The sequence below is a fragment of the Salvia splendens genome, chromosome 9 (genome assembly GCF_004379255.2).
Source record: "Salvia splendens isolate huo1 chromosome 9, SspV2, whole genome shotgun sequence".
Taxonomy (NCBI): Eukaryota; Viridiplantae; Streptophyta; class Magnoliopsida; order Lamiales; family Lamiaceae; genus Salvia; species Salvia splendens.
In genome coordinates this window covers 21181704-21202981 of record NC_056040.1, presented here as the reverse complement: position 1 = coordinate 21202981, position 21278 = coordinate 21181704, and the positions used below count along the sequence as shown (strand labels likewise).

Genomic DNA, 21278 nt, shown 5'->3' with positions numbered 1-21278 from the left:
AGATTTTATTTTACCTCAAAAAATTTAAACAACAACAAACCATACGAATACATCATAATAAATACCGAGGATGCAAAAATACCTAAATAATGCAGGCACATATAGTTATCTTTAAATGAATAGGTTCAACATTAACATATGAATACATCATAATAAAGATGAAGTACTTCATTGTTAAAACACTTCATGCAGTCTATTCACTTTAAAGTTTGCAAAAAGTTTAAACAAATTCAAATTCAAAGTAGAATGAAGTAAAAAAGTACCGAAATGAAGTTATAATCTAATTGACTAAATAACCTAATTGATGAAGTTATAATCTCATTTAATAAGGTAGTGAGCTGAAGTAATAACCCACTTGAAGTTTGATGAAGTAAAAAGCTATTGTGATGAAGTGATATACTTGTTGAATGAAGTAAATGCACGTACGAAAGAAGTAGTGAACACTATTCCTCATCTGCTCTTGAATCCTTTATGGCATTGGTTTATAAACTTCATCTCGTAAATGATTTAGTTTATTTCGTCCATTCATTGGTTTATAAACAAGACAAGAACTATTGATAAATGATTGTCCAACAGAACATTTATCACGATAATCCTAATCATATGCTATATATTTTGTTTGGTAAGAGATTGAAAGGTTAACAAATAATAAAACAAAATGCAAAAAAAAAGTACTTCATTAGTAGAGTTATTATGTGCTTTTGAAATGAGATTTTATTTTACCTCAAAAAATTTAAACAACAACAAACCATACGAATACATCATAATAAATACCGAGGATGCAAAAATACCTAAATAATGCAGGCACATATAGTTATCTTTAAATGAATAGGTTCAACATTAACATATGAATACATCATAATAAAGATGAAGTACTTCATTGTTAAAACACTTCATGCAGTCTATTCACTTTAAAGTTTGCAAAAAGTTTAAACAAATTCAAATTCAAAGTAGAATGAAGTAAAAAAGTACCGAAATGAAGTAGTTAACTACTGGAATGAAGTATCAAACCTATTGGAATGAAGTATCAAACCTATTGGAATGAAGTAATAAATTACAAACAAATAAATGTATCACAACATTTTCAGAAAATCAAAATGCTAACAAAAGAATATCAATAAAACACCTCTTAACTTATATTTTCTTCTTCTTCTCATATGTTTTGTCGCAATTCCTTGAATCATGCCGACCAACCACGTGGCATTTGGCACATCTACGACTAAGCTTGGACAAATCCTTAATTTCTTCATTTGGCGTATCTACGACCAGGCTTGGACATATACTTTATTTGGCAAATAAAACAAGACACTGGTATAAAACATAAAAACTAACTGTTGTTAGTCAAAAATCATAACTAACACAAATCATTCTAGTATGTAATAAATTGAAAATGAATAGATATTTACTTCATTCCAGTAGGATTTTACTTCATTAAAAAATATTATTACTTCATTGGATTACAGTTTTACTTCATTCCAGTATTTGATCAAACAAATGCTATATACATTCGAAAAACCAAGTTTCCCTACGTTTTCACTGTTTATGAATTAATTAATAATGATATGTTTAAAATTAGACCATTTGCTATAGTTTTGGTTGAGCAAGCATATTCAAATCCCCTAGTCGAGTCGACATGACCATCAAGCATAATAGATTCATCTCTACAAGAGCAAGCTTCCCAAAACAGTAGTCACGTCAGAAACCTAAAGCAAAGCTCACAAAGTGATGAAGCAAGAAACATGATTGATAGGCCATATCATTATCTTCACTCTCTGTGTTCACTTCATCTTCACTAAAATCATAAACCTTAGGCTTAATATTCAGCAAATTTTTTCATTATACTGAGGTCCAGAACGCCTGACATAAATAACAAAAACACACACAACTTAATCATCAAACCTCTACATTCTTTGAAACATTTCTACAAACACATCAAAGGCACAACTCCAAGCAACCATCTCTTACCTCTGACTACTTTCCTCTTCTACTATGTCTCTTCATGCGCGAATCACAATTCAAACCCCACAGATACTGCAGCGAATTTAATTACAATTGAGTCATTTTTGAATCGTCATCGGATTTGAACTCGTCGGCTGTATATATCGAACTCGTCGGTTGTAGATGTTGAACTCGGCGACTCGAGATGCTGAATCGTTGGTGAAATTGATTTCAACTGATGAAATCGATTGGAGTGAGATGAATCGGCTGGAGATTTGGAGATTACAGAGATGAAGATGTTGAATCGATTACTGAGATGAAGATTGTCGTAATCGCGATTCAGTGCCTAGCTCGGTGATTCTATCCTAGAAGAGTCAAACTCAATGCATGTTACCTATCCCTAGGTCTTTAGGCCATCCGCAACGCTGTCTCTTATCCCTCTCTTAACCGTCTCATCTCTTAACTATTCATGGGCCCCACTGTACTTTTCACTCCATCTCTTAACTAAGAGACAGAACTTGCAACCCTCCATCTCTTATCCGTCTCTTAACTATCTCATCCCTTAACTATACATTCAATTTCATTTTTTCTTTTTATTTCCAACAAATTCAATTAATAAAAACACACTTTATTAAATAAAATATAAATTACAACTTAAAATCCTAAAACAAATACATAATTAAATTCGTGGCATAATAAATTAAAAAAAGACATAACTTAAAATACAATTTTATAGAAATTATAAAAACTACTCCGCCGGCGAATCATCCCCCAGAGGCGGTGGAGGCGGAATACCAAGTTGTCCCGCCAGATACACAATGCCGGCATGATGGGCTTAAATTGGGCAGGCGTCATGCGAGAAGTGTCCGCCATCGTGGCGGTGAAGTACATGGACATTAAGGAGGAGGGCGGCCTTTGGGAGCCCACCTGACTTGATTCGCCTTGTCCCCTCCTCCCTCTAGCCGCCTTTGCCGCCTTGGTCCCTTGCGGTCGACGGCGCCCACGGGAGGACCCCCCTGCATCGTCCGTCGTGCCCTCCACCTCCTGCGAGGCAACCTCTTGTGCGGCGCTGCCTGAACCGCCCCAACTAGACGAGTATTGGCCACCCGACGTGTGCTTCGTACGCTTCGAGGTTGAGCCCTTGCTGGACTGGACACCATCGGCCCACCTTGCCTCTTCTTTGACAACCTCCCAAACATCGACATGTTTGAATGCTTTGCCGGTGTCGTCGAAATAGACTCGCAAAGCCGATCTCAGAATGTCGGCTCCCGTGGCTCCGCTTTGGTAATGAGCCGCTTCAGGCTTGTAGATGCCGCAGAATTTTTGACCTCTTTGTCGACTCTGTCAAAGTGAGCGCGGAGCATCTTCAATGTGCAGCGGCGGGATCCCTTAGGCTTAATCTCGTTGTAGGCCTCGATGACCTTTTCCCAGAAGCACTTCCGGGTTTGTTGATTCCCGACGATGGGATCGTACGAGACGCTGATCCAGGCGTTGTACACAGCCATCGTGTCCTTGCGGCTGTATGGATGCCAGCCTACATGCTCATCCTCCTCGGCCGCCTCCGCCTCTTCCTCCACGGGTCGAATGCCCTAGAGCTTCCACCGCCCCATCCTCCTTCCAGAGTGGGTTCATCCGGATAATCCTCCTTAATTTGAGATAATCCCTGCTAATACCTCAGGGAGGAGGGACGAGCGTATGCATCCACATCAAAATGGGGTGGTTGGTACCCCGCTGGTGTCGACGAGCCTTGGGTGCCCGACGTCGACGAACCGGAACCCGAACCACCCAATACATTGTACATGCCCCCCAGTCGCCAAACGCGTTGATGTCAAACCCGCCGGAGCCGCCCTCGTTTCCGTCTCCGGACATTTTGTGATAAAAATTGGAGAGGTTAGACGAAAATTGGAGAGGAAATGGAGATGATTTGGGAAGAATAGATGTGTGTTTGTGTGTGTAATGAGGATGAAATATGAGTATTTATAGAGTAAAAAATAAAAAATAAAAAAAAAACGGCCGAAAACGGTAATATTACCGTTTGATTATTTTTTTATTAAATTCTAATTTTTTTAAAAAAAATGATTTATTGCGTCAGCGTGACGAAGCCCACTCGCGGGCCGGCGAGTGGGTGTCACGCGTGGCACCAGCGCGTGGCGAGCTGGCTCACCATCCGTCTTGGTGGGACGGGCGTCTCGGCGGGATGGTGACGAGATGGAACTCTGCAACGCGTCCCACGCAAGTCTCGTCTCGGAGGGACGAGATAAGAGACACCCGCGAGATGCGTTGCGTGTGCTCTTAGAAATGCCCAACAAATCATATCACCATTACATAGTACTCCTCTCTTGTCAAATACGTCATCCCACTTTCCATCCGAGCAGCATTGGCCTTTGCATCTCCCAATTTTCCTGCCTATTTGTTGTTAATTAACCATTATTTATGAATTTGTTGATTGCTTGGTAATAGTAAACAAAGATCCGAGAATGAAAATAAAAGAGAAAAACAAAAACAAAATCTTCATTGACATTATTACCCCATCGCTCCTATTTTAAGTAATTTTTTTTGAGTTAAGTGTAAAAAAAAGTAAAAAATAATATTTTTATTTTAAAAATATGTCATTGAATGTGGAATATTACAAAAATAAAATATGTCACTTAAAGTGGGAACATATAAATTATTAAATTGAAATGTAAAATAATTCCAATTAATTAAATTTTTTAAATAGTCATTAACATTAAACCACATACCGCCAAATCGTTCTAAAAACATTTCAAAATCTTTCGTTCCCAAAAGAAGCAAGATCTTATATTAATGATTTATAAGCTCGAATATTGAAACTAGAAAATGAAATTTACCTACGCCACATGCTAAAAGAGGTAAAAAAAAAGAAAAATTTAATTAGAAGCTGCAAGGTGTCCCGAAATGGGTGGGGGCAGTGTTGGACAATTGGAGATTGCCAGGACCGTGGAAATCAAATGGGCCCCACCCATGAGAGAAAAAGAAGAGAGGCGTCACGTGGGCGAAGGGATACGTGGGATGCCTCATCGTACGGCGTCCACATCATTTATTGTTGTGTCGTCGTTTTGCATGTGTCCCCTCCTTTACTGGCAACATTCCTCCTCGATTTATCACGTGACACCGACTCCCCTTAAACCATTTTTGACCAATCTTTCTCCCCCCTCAAACTTCTCTTTAATTCCTTTTCTAATCCCACCAATTACCCCTATTTTTGACCAATTCTCCCCACAACGCCCCTCTGCTTCTCCTTATTTAACCCAGCATGCCCCCTTTGTAAGCCAATTATTCCACGCGATACCCCTCAACTTTTTCGAATCCCATGTTCCACCCAGCACTAAGTCCGTAATTATGAAGTTGTCCTTGGACATTATTTTAACGATTTTGTCGTGCTGCACACGATCATCATCCCACCATTTTATTATTTGAGAGATTAAGTTGGATTGTAATATCACTTTCTACTTTAGTTGAAACTCAACACAAATATACACAAAATTAATTAATTTAGGTCATGTTTTAGTGAGTTTATGTCTTCCTCGGGTTGACTCAATAGGAAACTAATAATTACGGATTGAGTTTGGATATAACCTGCTCAAAAATAATTCTCCATCCCTTTCATAAAAATAGAAATGGTTTCCATTTTGGAACATTCAATAAAAATAATCTACTTCTATTTTTGGTAATATTCTCTTTAATGTAGTGAGGCTCATTTTCAACTAATAATACTTCAATAATTATTTCTTTTTATCTCTCTCATTTTAGCAATAACTATATATTAAAACTCATCATGTTGCCCTAAAAGTATCTATTTTTATGGGACGGATGAATTATTATTATTTAAATATTTTTTTACAAATAAAAATATACTATTTTATTGTCTAGCTTTGTGTAAATGGGATTTAGATTATGCAAATGAGGTTCAAATAATGTAAATCGGATTTCTATCATGTTAATTAGGGGGAAAAATTTGTTTTAATCGTGCGAATTTAGTTTGATTGTTTATATTGAGTTTTAATCATGAAAATCAAGTTTGTGATGTTATCATGTCATATCAACAAATATTAGAATGTGTACTTAAAAGATTGGGTTAGTTATCAGATTGATCCGATATCGATCCAACCCATAAATATGAAGTTAAGGTTAGGCTTTATTAGATTTAGTTGTTATCAAGTTTAACCAAAAAAATTATTAATCGCGATATCCATATAGTATGTCTTTTTATTTTCACAAATTTAGATTGATGTTCGAGTCATCTGCATTTTGTTTTATCTTGCAACTTTATATAGTCAAATAAAACCAAATGGACAAAGATTTAATGATTCCATTCGATTATTCGTCTCGCTCTGATTTTGCTCACAATCAATTACTCCTGTATGTATACTCTGCGCTTGTAACAGAAAAACAAAGTGATAACATTCACAATCTGCATCCGCAAGCTTGACAATAAAGATATTTTATGTACATTATCGTTCGAGTAAAATATTTTACTAAACTACTATCGAATAAATTGATTTTTATATAAATTGAAATTATATTAGTCCATATTATAGCTGAATGCATCGCTCTATCGAGAATGGGACTAGCTAGGTTGTGCAAAAAGAACCTTAATGTACCATAAATATGGAACTATAAAGTTTGGTGCTAAAGCCTGTAAAGATATAGATTCTGCTGTCTACTTGTTGGATTGGGCACATGCCTCTATTAGTGGCAACCTAAATAAGTTGTATGTGGACACTCTTTATGTCTATTCTGGTTAAAATAGGGGCAAACTGCCTTAAAAGTCATTAACTTTTGTCAACTTTCGATTTTTCCCATGAATTAAAAAATTAGCGTATAATGTCACGAACTTTATCGGGTTGCTGGTATTTCCCATTTGACCCGACCCTGTAGTTTTTCCGGTTGAAAACTAGCTTACGTGGCAAGCCGGAAAGATGACTTGGAGATCGCAGGAAATTCTTAAAATGATGTCGTTTTCTACAGCTAAAACGACGTCGTATTATGTGTTGACCAATTGTGGTGGTAAAAATTTTCCCGTAGAACCGATGGCACCGTCGCCGCCGGAGGAGGTTGTGAAGAGGGTGGTGAGCGAAGGTGCAACTTTGAGAGAAGGGAGATCGAGCAGGAGATTTTACAAAGATTTGGGTTTGATGAAACCCAGCTCCGAAGCCGCCTCTGTCGCCGGCAGAGAAAGCTCCGCTGCCGGAATTTGAAGAAAGTGAGAAACGGGAAAGAGGGGGTCGGAAAAAGGAAAGGTCGAGTAGAAGGAAAATTTATAAATAGAATCGAAGCTTTTATTGGAGCATAACAAACACATCAATAGTTAATCGTTTCTTTTTTAATTGTGGTGGCAATGAGGAGAAATTTGAGAAATGGAAGGGTGTTTGCTATGATGTTGTTGGTTGGGTTGTTTGCTTTGCCGACGGTAGGAGGCTTGAGAAATGGAGGGGTTGTTTGCTGAAGGTAGGAGGCTTGAGAAGGACACGTTTGGTGGCGGCAGAGGGCTTGGTGGTGGAGGTGGCCTTGGCGGCGGCGGTGGACTTGGGGGAGGTGCTGGTTGAGGGCTAGGTGGCGGGGGCAGAGCTAGTGGTGGACTTGAGTTTATACAATTTGTCTCTATGGGATACAATACTCTTTCTTGCTTGATATTGTATACTGTTGACATAGTGTATGCTTGTTTGGATGGCTGTTGACATAGTCATATTTACATTATAAACTTTAACTATTGAAATAATAGTAATAAGATAATTGTTCTTGCTTTAAACAGGATATACTTTTTATTGACATGATATTGCATACTATTGACATAGTGTATACTTATTAGAGTTCCTATTGACATAGTCATATTGACATTATGAAATTTAATTATTGACATAATAGTAACCAGATAATTGTGCATGCTATATATGGGACATACTTGTTATTGACATTGATTTATTATGTTCTTTATCTATTGACATAATTTTAATAATATACATACACTTGTTGTGAACAGGGCATACTTGTTGACATCATATTGTGTATAATTGATATTGATTTATTAAGTTTGATTTTAAACCAGAAAAGAAAAAAATATCAAAGCGAACAAGGAGTACTACAATATCTCAGAAAGATTTAAGATTATTGAGATTAGCAGCAAAAGAAAATTTGACAAGGACACTTGTGTAGATCAAACAAAAAAATCGAAAAAACAAAAGAAATGTCTAGAGGAAATAAGAATAGACAGTGAAGATGAAGAGATGCACAATGAGGATGAAGAACAGAATGAGGGTGCTGAAAATTTATCTAAAAGGCTACTAGTGACAAGAAAGCCATAGTTTTTTGTAAGAAAGCCGTAGTTTTTTGTTGATGCCATGAGCAAACTGAATGAGGCACAAATTAATGATGGTAAGGAGTTGGGTTTTGAAAATGTTCTACATTTCAGCATTGATTACATTCCCAGCAGATTGACGTTCTCATTGTTAAAGAATTTTAATGAAAAAAAGTCCAGGTTAAAGCTTTATAATGGGAAGAAAATTCATATCACTGAAGAGGATGTGGAGCTAGTGTATGGATTTCCAAGAGGTGACATAATTTACTACAAAGATAAGTGGAAAAGTAATGCACCTTTCATGAGAGAGATAGCAGAAAATGGTGACGTGAAACCAGGAAATGTTAACCATAAAATTGTTGTAGAGCTTATGTTAGTAGATGGTGAAGGAAGATCATGGTTCAAGAGAATGTTCATAGTTCTTTTAGAATCAGCGTTGATTGAGACATCAACATGTGGAATGATCAAATCTAAGATTGGGCATATAATTGAAGATCTGGACAATGTGAGAAATGTCAACTGGTGTTTGTATACAATGTCTGTTCTCAAGTTGGGAATGGAAAACTGGTCGAAAACGGAGAAGAATGCTTTTGCAGGACCACTTCCCTTCCTTATGGTAGGTTTTACATTTTTCATTAAATATAGGTAAATGTGTTAACTTGTATTAGTTATTTAAGTGGCTTGTATATAGAGTTGACACTATACACTAGTAATTGACATTCATTTTTTAACATATGCAGCTCTGCTACTTAGACAGAGTTATACAAGGCAAGCGTCCAGTTCCACGCACATTTCCGTTAATGAAAGGATGGAAAAGTAACATCTGCAGACTAGAGAAGATGAAGTGACCAATGCAGGAATATTTGGTTTTGGACGTATAAAGAAAAGATATATTCGTAATGTGGAGCAACAACAAGCGAATGTAGAACAAAATCTTGATGTAGATGACAGTGGAGTTGGGTCTTCTCAGAACATACTCCCAACAAATATGGTGATTAATGTAGTAAAATACATTAAGCAGATAAATGATGGCATGTCCAATCTTGTCAGAGTCCTCAAAGAAGCTTCTTCACAAATCAATAATAATGATTTATTCAGAATTGTTTGTGATATTGCTAGAAGCGCAATTGGTAGCCAAAAATCTCCAGTTGAATCTGTGAGTGATACATTTCTGCATTTGTCCCAGTCATTACATATAGACAACACTGTTGTTGTTGATTACTGGAAGGCAGTCTTTGACTCAATACTGAATGGTGAAAAAGAAAAGGAAACACTTGAAGATTTGAATGAATTTCCAACTTTCTGATTGGGAGATTCCTTCGATAAAGTAAGTACATAAATAACCTATAATGAGATTAATACATCATTTTGTTGATATATGTTTCTCTTAGTTGACATTGGATTACTCCTACAGTTTAGAAAGTAATATTGTTGAACTAATTTATGAATAGGCTGTAGAATAAAGAAACAGAGATAATTTCCATACCTCGCCAGTATGTAATCCTGAAGTGGCCAGACACATCCTATCTATTGTTTTTTTAAATTATTTGAAATTAACTTTATATTAATAATACATTATTAATTCAACAGACTGTTGAAGAAGACGAACGAAGTAAGGAGAACATAATGTGTGATGATAATAACGAATCAAACTCTCCTATCTCAACAGCTGTACTAGGATCTCCACATCCAGCATCCCCATATCTCCGACCACAAGAAGTCAATGCTTCAGAGCATACCAACACACTGGCATCACCAACAACTGAATCTGCTGGACATATCAATACTGAAGCATCACAGGATGTTGTAGGATCTGAGAACAAGGGAAGTGAGTTGGAAATTCAAGCAGAAGTTGAGGCTGATAGAGAGTTAATAACACAAGATGCATTGAACATTAATATATCAAAAGCATGTGGTGACTATGAAATCAGAAACAATGAAGAAGCAATCAAGGCAACAAACATCATTGTTGATATCATAAATGAACAGGTACAATTTATAATAATTATCTTAAACTCTAGAAGCTTTGTATATAAATTTTATAGATTTTATATAAGTAATTGACATTGTGCATATCGTAGTTGACATAGATAAATATATAATTGACATGGTATAGCTTGGAGTTTCAGTAGTAAATACAAATTGTACATATGTTGTTAATAAAAATACAAGAAGACATGGAGGATGCAGCTGCATACTCAATGGTTGAGTATATAATGCGAGAGGATCTTGAAACACTGTATCACACACCTCCTGAAATGAACATACAAAAACAAGGATATAAAGGGAAAGAGAAGATGCATGAGGAAAAACAAAAAACTCTTGAAAACACAGAGAGAAGAATGACTGTCTACCAGGTAAAATAAGTAAAACTAACCTTATTATTTTTAAAAATTGACTGAATTGTTGTTGACATTGTTTGTAATTGTTGTTAACATGGCTTGTATGTGTAGTTGACATGACTCGTAATTGTTCTTGACATAGCTTGTATGTGTAGTTGACATGACATGTATGTGCAGCTGACACGATATGTATCGTAGTTGACATAATTATATTAGTTATTGACATGGTTAGTATAATATAGTTGACATGATTTTTAATTTTAAGTAACATTAAATTCATGACTTGTAATTTAACTAACCTAAATTTTACATGCACGCACTGACAACAGAATCCAGTTCCGATCTCTGAGATTCCACTGGCTGAAGCTAGAGAGAGAGACGGGTCCTAGCCCGGTACTACGCTTACCATTTGAAATACGAGCTATGCATATGAAACCAAACCTAAACCCGGATGAAAGAGATATCTACTACTACATAGTAGAAACTGAAGGAACAAACGAGTATGCATAATTTAATTCTTTGAATAATCTATACAATACTTTTAGATTTCTATGTAGTTGACATAATTTATGAATGATGATTAAATGTTGTCTGCATGCTTTGCTTTCATTTTAGTGATACATGTGTTTACACTAATGGTTTTGTTTGGGCAAGCAAATGAGTGTTTTCATCTCTGAAACCCCACACAGAAATCAGGATAGGTGTAATTGATGTATGGGCAGTACACATGAACTTCAGAGAAAAAGAAAGGGCAGCAACGTCACCTCCACGCCTGTTTCTAACAACATCCCCATGCGTGAGTAATCTAAATTTTTATGAAAAGTATTTGAATGATAGATTTCACTAACAAAAAATGTTAAATGCAGTATTTGAATATAACAAATCGGCAGCCTCATTGGAATCCATTACAATCCAAGAAAAACTTTGTGTTACTAATGGAACAAGAGATTAGAAGAATACTAGATTTCGATCTGAGAAAAATTAATTTGGTAAAAAATTTATTTTTGTACAAAGATCTCACAATGTCGCCTACATAAATTTTGAAAGGTGTTGTCAAATTCTTTTCTCTAATTTTGTCTCTCGTGTAATACAGGTCTTCTTCCCCGTTTTTACAAGTGTCTATTACTACCGTGTGGTATTTTGTATGAAGATCAACAAAATTGAGATAATCGATAGTGTCAAACCACCTAAAGACAAGGATCCATTGGAAAATATAGCCTTGATGTTGGAATACTGGTATGCTTTTTTCAATATAATTGACATTATATTTACATTTTATTGACATAATTTATGTATCTTGTTGAAATACTTTGTATGCATAGTTTAATTTAGTTTTTTATATATTTTCAGAAAGATATGTTTGAGGCATACTTCATAGAGAAGAACATATCAGAGCTATCAGAAAATATAAAAAAGTCTCCATACAAAGTTGTTCCTTTAGATTGGGCCACAAGCACCAATAAAGAAGACAGTGGTATTTATTTGATGAGACACATGGAGACTTACTTTGGCAGAGAGGGAAGGGAATGGTATATCGGCTTTTCTCCATGTGGCATAAAGATTCTACAGATACTCAAAGGAAGATATTGCGAAGCGATGCTTGTATCAGGAAGTAACAAGAAGTGCATGGATATGATACAAGACGCTGAAGACTGGATGAATGCAAACAAGCACAGATTGCATGAGTTACAAAACAAGTACAAGGTATTGTTTAGCCATAGAAGCAAGAAGTAAACAACTGTCTTATACTGATTTCAACAAAAAGTGGTTTGAATATTTGATCTTAACATGTTTTTTAGATGGATATGTAAAATAATTATCACATCTGATTTTTAAACTATGCAGTTTATAACATATATCAAATGTCAATCAGTTCAACAACTTGAATTGAAATGTCAACAACTTGTATTAAATGTCAACAACTCAAAAACAATCCTTGTAACTAAAAAAATATACAACTTTTTTTTCTTATTTTTTTAATTTGACACAAGTTCTGGCACCATTATCATACAATACATGTCAATAGCTTGCATATCAAATCACATCAACTTATAACAAAAACTCAACAGTTTGTCGATAGCCTGAATATCAAATGTCAACAACTTATAGCAAATATATCAATAACTTATAGCAAAAATGTCAAATGTCAACAACTTATATAAAAATGTCAACAGTTTGTCAATAGCTTGTACATTAAAATGTCAACATAGCAGTATGTAATATATATCACATGTCAATCAGTTCAACAACTTGTATTAAAAATATCAACTACTTGTATAAAGTGTCAACAACTCATAAACAATTATTGCAATTAAAAACTAACAACTATTTTATCTTAATTTTTTTATTTGACACAAGTTCTGGCATCATGATCATACAACACATGTCAATAGTCTGCATATCAAATGTCAACAACTTATAGCAAAATGTCAACAGCTTGTCAACAACTTGTATAAAGTGTGAAAAAATAAAAAAACAAATCTTTTAAATAAAAAAGAACAAGTATTTTTCCTTTTTTTGCTCTTTACCACAAGTTCTGGCATGATGATCATACAATACATGTCAATAGAGAGCAAAATCAAATATCAAAAACTAATAAGATAATGTCAATAACCTGTAGTATATGTCAACTACTAAAAAACAACTCTGATTGTTAAAAAAGATCAATTATGTTTGCTTTTTGCCACAACTTCTGGCATTATGATCAGTCACTTTATGACACTTTGCACAACGCCTATGAAGTTTATTTGCTTTTTCAATTGCTTTCTCTATGCTTGACTTAATCATGCTTTTCTTGTCACTTGCACCTCCCTTTGAACTAACCACATCTGGAGCATGTGCAGTTATTTCTTCAGGTACAACAACACCATATATGTTCATGATTGAATCATTTTTATCAACTAACGACGATCCAGTAGTGTCATCGGTAAAAATTTGAGGACCAATACCCGCAAGCACATTATCCAAAGCAATCAGATGATTTTTATTCCTAAAAGCGCGTTGATGTAGACCAAAGTAACGTCCATGACACCTGTTACCAATATGTAGTTTGTCATCTTTGTTTGAACCTGCAAACATATAACATGTCAATAGTTTATATAAGTTATGTGAACAGTAAATATATAACATGTCAACAACCTATATAGTTTATGTTAACAAAACTGAAATATACAAAACAAGAGTCTTTTGTTAAATACATTTTTTAGATAAAAAAACCCATGTCAACAACCTATATAAGATATGTTAACAGCCTATACAACGTATGCCAAATAAACTGAAATATAGGAAATAGTTCACATACCTTTGTCAGACGCACTTTCATCACTCGTGAGACCATGAACTGCCTTCAATAATTCACTTTTCAGCCACCGGTTACCAACATATTTCTCTGGAATATTGTTGACATCTTTCTTTCTGAGGACGAAGAAAAGGTGGCTGCATAGATAACCACACCTTACAAATAGTTTACATTCACACTCATATGACTCAGCCTCTTTCTAGCATCATAAAGTTTAAAGACCTCGATGTTCTTCAAAGTGGACATGCTAATCATCTGACAACACTTATCAGCCTCAGAAATTAATTCTTATACTACTCTAAACATCCTATCCGTGTATACAGATGTCAATTGCTTCTCAAATGCTAAATCAATGACATATTTTGGAGAGATTATAGAATCATAATAGTCAAGCCTTTCAGTTTGATTCCTTTGAGCATCAATGGCATTATTATACTGAAGAGTGAAGTCTGCAAAATTAAACAACGGTATTGAGTACCTCTTAAAAAAACTGTTTTTAGATTCTGAGAAAGATGTTGTCCTCATCAAAGAACCCATAGGAACATCCCTAAAGTAGGCTGGGATCCACAAATGTCTAGTAGCAAACATGTCCTTAAACCATTTATGATCTCCACACCATATTTTTCAACAATATCAGTCCATAATATGTCAATGTCATCTAACAATTCTGACCAAACACAAGACCTAAACTCCTTAATAAAATTGTCTTTCCCAGTAAATGGACCTAACACCATACGATACCTGTTGAACAAATAGATCAACTCAAAACATCAACAAATATTTAATAATAACCAATGTCAACTACAGATATATCCTATGTCAACTACTATGTCAACTACTATGTCAACTAATACGTCAACTACAAATGTATACTATGTCAACTACTAAGTCATCTACGATGCAAAGTACAAATGTATCATATGTCAACTACCATGTCAACTACCATGTCAACTACCATGTCAACTATCATGTCAACTACTATGTCTGTCAACTACACTGTCTGTCAACTACTAAGTATAATAAATAAACTACCTGTTTGTCGAATATGTTGTATCAAATGCTACAACATCTCCAAACATATGGTAATGTTTCCGAGACTCAGCATCAGACCAAAATAAGCTCACTAACTTATTATCATCAAGTGATAATTGATATTTGTAAAAAAAAAGCCTTCACAATTTCTCTTATTCTCTTGCATCTGATTAATATCATTTGAACATCCACTTGTTTCAGTTTCTCTTTTATATCACGAGAACAATTCCTAACATCATTCAACGTACACCCAACAACATCATAACCACCAAAAAACTCCTTTAATAAGTTGAAAGTTGAAGTAGGACCAATGTTAGCTTTGGTGCAATCTTCAACAAACCTGTGATGAACATCATTTATACTACGATTTCCTTTCATAAATCTCTTATGATCTTTGTCAACCATAGCATGATTATGTCCCTCAATGATGCCCAGCCATAGCCTAGCCACATCATAAATAGTCCAGTCACATCAATAGCCACGTCACTAATAACAATTATATAAAATGACATAATTAACAATCACACAATATACGGAATTTAATTTACGAGACATATACGGGAAACATTAATAATACTATTAAAAATTTAAAAAGTACAATAATTTAAAAATATTACAATAATTAAAAAAAAGTACAATAATTAAAAAAAGTACAATAATTCACTCCTCGTCGCCGTCGTCGTCTCCTCCGTCGCTGTCGCCACCATCGCCTCCGCCTCCGTCGTCGTCGCCTCTACTCCAGGCAGCTTCCCTCCGTGCCGCCTCCAAATCCTCCTGCATGCTCAGGAGCAATGTTTTAAGCAAACTCTTCTCCACGGGGTCCACCGCCGCCCGCCATTCGGCCATCGTCTTGACCATTTGAGCGCGCGTTTGTTGATGCGCGAAGAATTTGAGATCCGCTGTGGATTGGCCAAGGGGGGATGCCGACTGGACCTCCTGTGAACCCCCGGCGACCCCCCTGTGCCCAACCGGGCGAGTACGGCGAGCAAACGAACGAGGGGTCGGGACCTCCTGGGCCGTCTCAGGGAGGTCGTGGGAACCACCGCTACTGCCGCTGAAATCACCGGAATAGTTCAGTCGTTGCTTTTTCGGCCAGCCAGAGTCGACACCTACTCGGAACTTCTCGGAGTCGTTCAGCACAAGATAACAGTTCCAGTAGGTGAAGTCCTTGTACACCCCCTTCAGAGGGGAGGCTTTCTCCGCTATCCTCCTGCAGTCGTCCTCAGTTTGCCCACTGCTCATCATGCGGAGGGCGTTGGTGTACAAGCCCGAAAATCGGGAGACAGCAAACCTGATTCGGTCCCACGCCTTCCGGCAATCCTCCCCATTGCGTGGCCTCCCCTCCGGGCAAAACCTCTGGTAGGCTGCTGCTATCTTGCCCCACAAGTTGACGATCCTCTGATTGTTCGAAACGAGAGGATCTTCGCAAACACTCACCCACGCCTTGGACAGCGCGACGTTCTTCGCGTCCGTCCACCTCCTCCGTACCGAGTTGTCGTCCTCACCCGGCTGCGAGGACTCGCCGACCCTTTTCCCCTTGCCTTTCTTCTTTGGGGCGCCCCGACCCCGCTCTGCACCCCCCGTTTGAACGGGAGCATCCGGAACACCGGAAAGATCTAACCCCAACTCATCGAAGGAGAAAGTGTCAAACTGGGCCGGAGGCGCAGCCTCCGTTGGCGTCGATGTGTGCGACGAACCAGTCGAAAAATCAATACTGGGGCGATAGACGTCCCCCGGCGTCCCCTGTGTCGCGGGCGTCCCCTGCGTCGCCGGTACCCCCCCGGGCATCATCTGCATGCCGGGTGCCCACCCCTGCATCTGGACACTGGGTGCCCACCCCGACATCGCCGGAAACGCCCCCGGCGGACTCCCCCCCGCTGCCATCCCAGGCATCATCTGCTGCCACGGGTACATGTTGTAGTATGGGGGCATCTGACTCCATCCACCTCCCACGGGGATCGGGGGAGTTTGAGACGCGCTACTCCCTGAAGTAGGCTCGTTGTTGAGATCCATTTACCGTTGTTGATCTTGTATAGAAATTTAGATAGAGAGAGTACTTGTTAATACAAGTGGTGCGAATGAAAATGACAGGCAAGTCGCGTATATATAGTGTTTCGGAAAAAAAAAATTTCGCGCTAGGCGGTGCGCTAGGCGATCCGGACGCTGCAATAGCGCCTAGCGGATCGCCTAGCGCACCGCCTAGCGCCGCGGAACCACCGAGCGCTAGGCGGTTTTTTATCGCGAAATCCGCTAGGCGGTTGCAATAGATCGCCTAGCGCACCGCCTAGCGCCGGCGCTCGGCTAGGCGGTGCGCTAGGCGCTATTGTGGATGCTCTTATATTCTCTATCACAAAGGGGAGCGAAACAAAATTTATACTATGAATAACTAAGTTGGAACTAGCAAGATTCATCTCTTTCTTGTTCTCTTGAAAACTTTAGTCATATCTAAGTAATAAAATAGTTGAGCAGATACATGCAAAGCGAGTAAGATCCCGCCATCTTTGAATGCTTTAACGGGATCATGGCTGTGATTTTGGCGTTCTGTGATTCTATCAATATTTTCGACATTCGAAATAAAATCTTCATGTAAATCATAACAAATTTTATATTCATAATAGTTATGAAGAATTTCAGGAAGTTTGAGCATAGGAGGTTTTATTTTGATAATATAATCCTTAGTTCATGATTTATAGTCTCCATATTTCTTCATGCACGGATGCACCATATTTCAATCACATCATCATCTGCATCATTGGTGAAGTAGTCATGTATTTTCATGATAAACGCCTTATGCATACAGATTTAAAACCTGAAAATATCTTATTAGTCTCGAGGTCTTCCTCAACTATCAAATTGCCCGACTTTGGTCTTGCAACACATATCAAATACTGTAACATTCCATTGGATGCTTTATTCAGAATCTTTAGCTTCTCTACTAACAGGAAACGCACCTAAGTGCATTTTTTTCCATCATTCTCATAAAAATATGTGCACTTTTCATTTTCGTCCATCCCATAAAAATATGTGCATTCTACTTTTAAAAAATTATATCAATTTAATAATATAGATTTCACTATCTACTAATACTACTTTAACTCTCATTCTCCACATCTCTCTTACCTTACTTTACTACTATTCTCCTTCCTCTCTTCTACTTTACCAATTTAGTTTTAATTCTCGTGTCATATAAATGAAACGTTTTTATTTTTGGTTTGTCCCATTAAAAATGAAACGTTTCTAAAAATGGAAATAATACTCTCTCTACTTTTTCTTCTCTATTACTTTATTCTCTCTTCATTAACTCACAAAACAACACTACATAAAATCCTGTGCCGAAAAGTAAATGTTGCATATTTAATAAGACGGAGGGAGTATTATATTCTATTTTTAGAAAGTTATATTAATTTAATAATATGGGGCATAGTCCTCTGGTTAAATGTCTTTGTATTTCATAAAATCCTTGTACTACTAATAAAAGATTCGTACCACGACAAGAAAAGGAACATATTTCAATTTCCATAAACGATAATATATAAAGGGTAAAAGAGTAACGCAATATTTGAAAGGTCCCAAAAATTGTCAAATCGAGTGGGATAATAATTCAATTTCACTTTCATCTAATCTAAACAGTTTATGCATTTTCTATTCATTATATGACGCTCCACCGCCTCTCGCCATCGGTTAAAAATCTAGTACAGTAATTGCAAAAATTAACCACTCACTAACCACATAATTAATAACAGACCAATCTTATTAAAGTAAACTACACGTGTCGATATCACGTTCCGCCTTCTTAGTTTAGTCCACGAATGGTGTCTTACTGAAGAATCCCCCATTTTTTAAAACTATGGTACGGTTATATCCTAACCACGGTTTAGCCCCACTTCTGGAGCAGTTTATATACAAACTCAACCACTCCATTTCACTTATTAGCAACAAAAACAAACCCCAATCTCCCACCACCAAAAACATTGCAGATAAACGAAGAAATGATGGTAGGAGAGAGAAGCTTTGGGCATACTCCACCGTGGGCAGATGATCCGACCACCGCGATGAATGCCATCGACGACTACTCTTTATTCTTCCAGACCGACTCCTTGAAGGCGCTGCAGCGCTACTTACCTTCCAACTCAAGCGACGTCGTTCCGGATGCTGACTCGGACGGCGCAGACTTCGTTCCCGTGGACGCGCACTCATGCGATAACTTCCGCATGTTCGAGTTCAAGGTCCGCAAGTGCGCCCGCGGCCGTTCCCACGACTGGACCGAGTGCCCCTTCGCCCACCCCGGCGAGAAGGCCCGCCGCCGCGACCCCCGCAAGTTCCACTACTCCGGCACCGCCTGCCCGGAGTTCCGGAAGGGAACCTGCCGGAAGTTCGACGCCTGCGAGTTCTCTCACGGCGTCTTCGAGTGCTGGCTCCACCCGGCGCGTTACCGCACGCAGCCATGCAAGGACGGGATGAGCTGCAAGCGCCGCGTCTGCTTCTTCGCCCACGCGCCAGACCAGCTCCGCGTCCTCAGTCCACGCGCCGACTCCTCAACCTCCCCACACGGCCGATTCGCCTTCATCGCGTCGCCGGAGTCGGTTTCCCCGCCGATGACGGAGTCGCCGCCGATGTCGCCGACGGTGAGCGAGATGGTGGCGTCGCTGCGGCAGCTGCAGCTGAGCAAGGTGAATTCGATGCCGTCGTCGTGGCTCGGGGGATGTCCTTCGCCGCGGGTGAAGGTCGTGCCGCCCGGGTATTTCAGCGTGCCCACGACCCCGACGAGGGCCGTGGCCCTGGCCCGGCCGGGGCTCGCGTGGGAGACCGAGGAGGGGCCGATGGAGCGGGTCGAGTCAGGGAGAAAGTTGCGGGACAAGATGTTTGAGAAATTAAGCAAGGAGAATCCGTTGGATCGGGTCGATCCGGATCCAAACCCGGATGTGGACTGGGTGGCGGACCTGATCAATTGAAGGAAGGGCTTGTAGTGAATATGTGAGGAGGTTAGAGGGGCAGATATGTCTTTTTCGGTGGGAAATTGTAAATAGTGATGGATGGAAATTGGAAATTTTCTCTAGACTACTTTGGAGGGTTATATTTTATACGGAAATTACAAAATTAGGGCTCAAGGATGGAAGCATCTGGAGAATGGAGCTCGCCGTGTTTTAGTGCTTAATGGTCTCCCCTAATTGCTCTACCTTTATTAGCTTTAATGCGATGCAGTATTCTCTATTTACTTTTAAGTTTCTCCCAAACCTACCTATTATTGTAAATTATGAGGTTGTGGTAATTAATGAATGTCTATTTCTTGTTACTTTGTCAATAATTTATAATTTATTGATTATCCGTCTATATCACAATTAGAATTATATTTTGTTATTTTGGTCTATCCATGATAAGAATCATACTACCTTCGTCACATAATATATACTCCCTCCGTCATAGTTTAAGAGTCACATTTTACCCTTTAAGTCCGTCTCAGTTTAAGAGTTACATTTAGAATCTATCATATTTCGACATAAAATTTAACCTCATTATTTATCAAATTTACACTCAAATACCATTACTTTTATAAAAATAAAACAAAATTCTAAACATACAAAAAGTCAAAATGGTTCTACTATCTCACTTCAATTATTACTCACTCCAACAACCACTACCTCACTTCAATTATTACACACTCCAACAATTTATTTTAACCCGTGCCATAACTAAATCTTAATCTTAAACTGGGACGGAGGGAGTATTTTGCTATTTCAGTCTGTCCCACAATAAGAGTCACATTTCACTTACCATAAATTATAAGTAGATCTCACATTCTACCAACTTATTTCACTCATATTTTATTATAAAATTAATATATATAAATGAGACTTATAATTCACTAATTTATTCAATTTACATTTTTTTACATTTATTAAAACTTGTGTCCACATAAAATGGGACTCCTAATATGGAACGAGGGTAGTATTTTATTTTTATCATGAATGATAATTAGCTCTTAATTTCCACTAACTCATTTCACTCACATTTAATTATACTCCATCCGTCACATGTTACTTGCACTGTTGCTTTTCGGCTCATTGAAAGCTTGGTATTAGAGAAAGTGTGTGTGCTTTTGTGCTAGGTCAAGCCTCTCAAGCCCAGAGAATCCGCTAGATCACTTGGTCTATGAATTCAGAGGATCCTGGGAGTCTCGGTCGTCGGACACACAATTTCCGCTTTCAAAACCCTCAACCCTATATACTATGAATTAGCACAGGGAAGTAGGGATCGATCCCACGAAGACGGATGCGTAAGAAGACATTTAAGAGACTCTGGAAAGTGGGTTGGCTGCTGCCACGCAATTTTGGGTTGAGAAAATTATAACTAG

The 21278-nt window shown here is 38.0% G+C and overlaps 2 protein-coding genes across 2 annotated transcripts; one reads left to right on the top strand and one right to left on the bottom strand.

Moving 5' to 3' along the window:
- Positions 1–13263: 13263 nt before the first annotated feature.
- On the bottom strand, positions 13264–15331 carry LOC121749288. Its single transcript, XM_042143872.1, has 6 exons — positions 15119–15331; positions 14927–15021; positions 14481–14635; positions 14199–14343; positions 13898–14031; positions 13264–13664 (listed from the first exon to the last, which is right to left on the bottom strand). Exons 1-6 carry the CDS (start codon positions 15329–15331, stop codon positions 13264–13266), a joined length of 1143 nt encoding a protein of 380 aa, XP_041999806.1.
- A 3418-nt stretch (positions 15332–18749) lies between these two features.
- LOC121749558 (zinc finger CCCH domain-containing protein 20-like) lies at positions 18750–20219 on the top strand. Its single transcript, XM_042144125.1, has one exon. It carries the CDS (start codon positions 18916–18918, stop codon positions 19876–19878), a length of 963 nt encoding a protein of 320 aa, XP_042000059.1. The 5' UTR covers positions 18750–18915; the 3' UTR covers positions 19879–20219.
- Positions 20220–21278: the final 1059 nt, after the last annotated feature.

Bases quoted from the DNA above. Each gene is read 5' to 3' on its own strand.
- LOC121749288 (XM_042143872.1), bottom strand. From the start codon at position 15,331: ATGGTTGACAAAGATCATAAGAGATTTATGAAAGGAAATCGTAGTATA. The intron at 14,636-14,926 runs GTAGTTTATTTA...TTTGTTCAACAG, and splicing joins ACAACATATTCGACAAACAG to GTATCGTATGGTGTTAGGTC. The intron at 14,032-14,198 runs GTTTAGAGTAGT...TTATCTATGCAG, and splicing joins TCTGTATACACGGATAGGAT to CCACCTTTTCTTCGTCCTCA.
- LOC121749558 (XM_042144125.1), top strand. From the start codon at position 18,916: ATGATGGTAGGAGAGAGAAGCTTTGGGCATACTCCACCGTGGGCAGAT.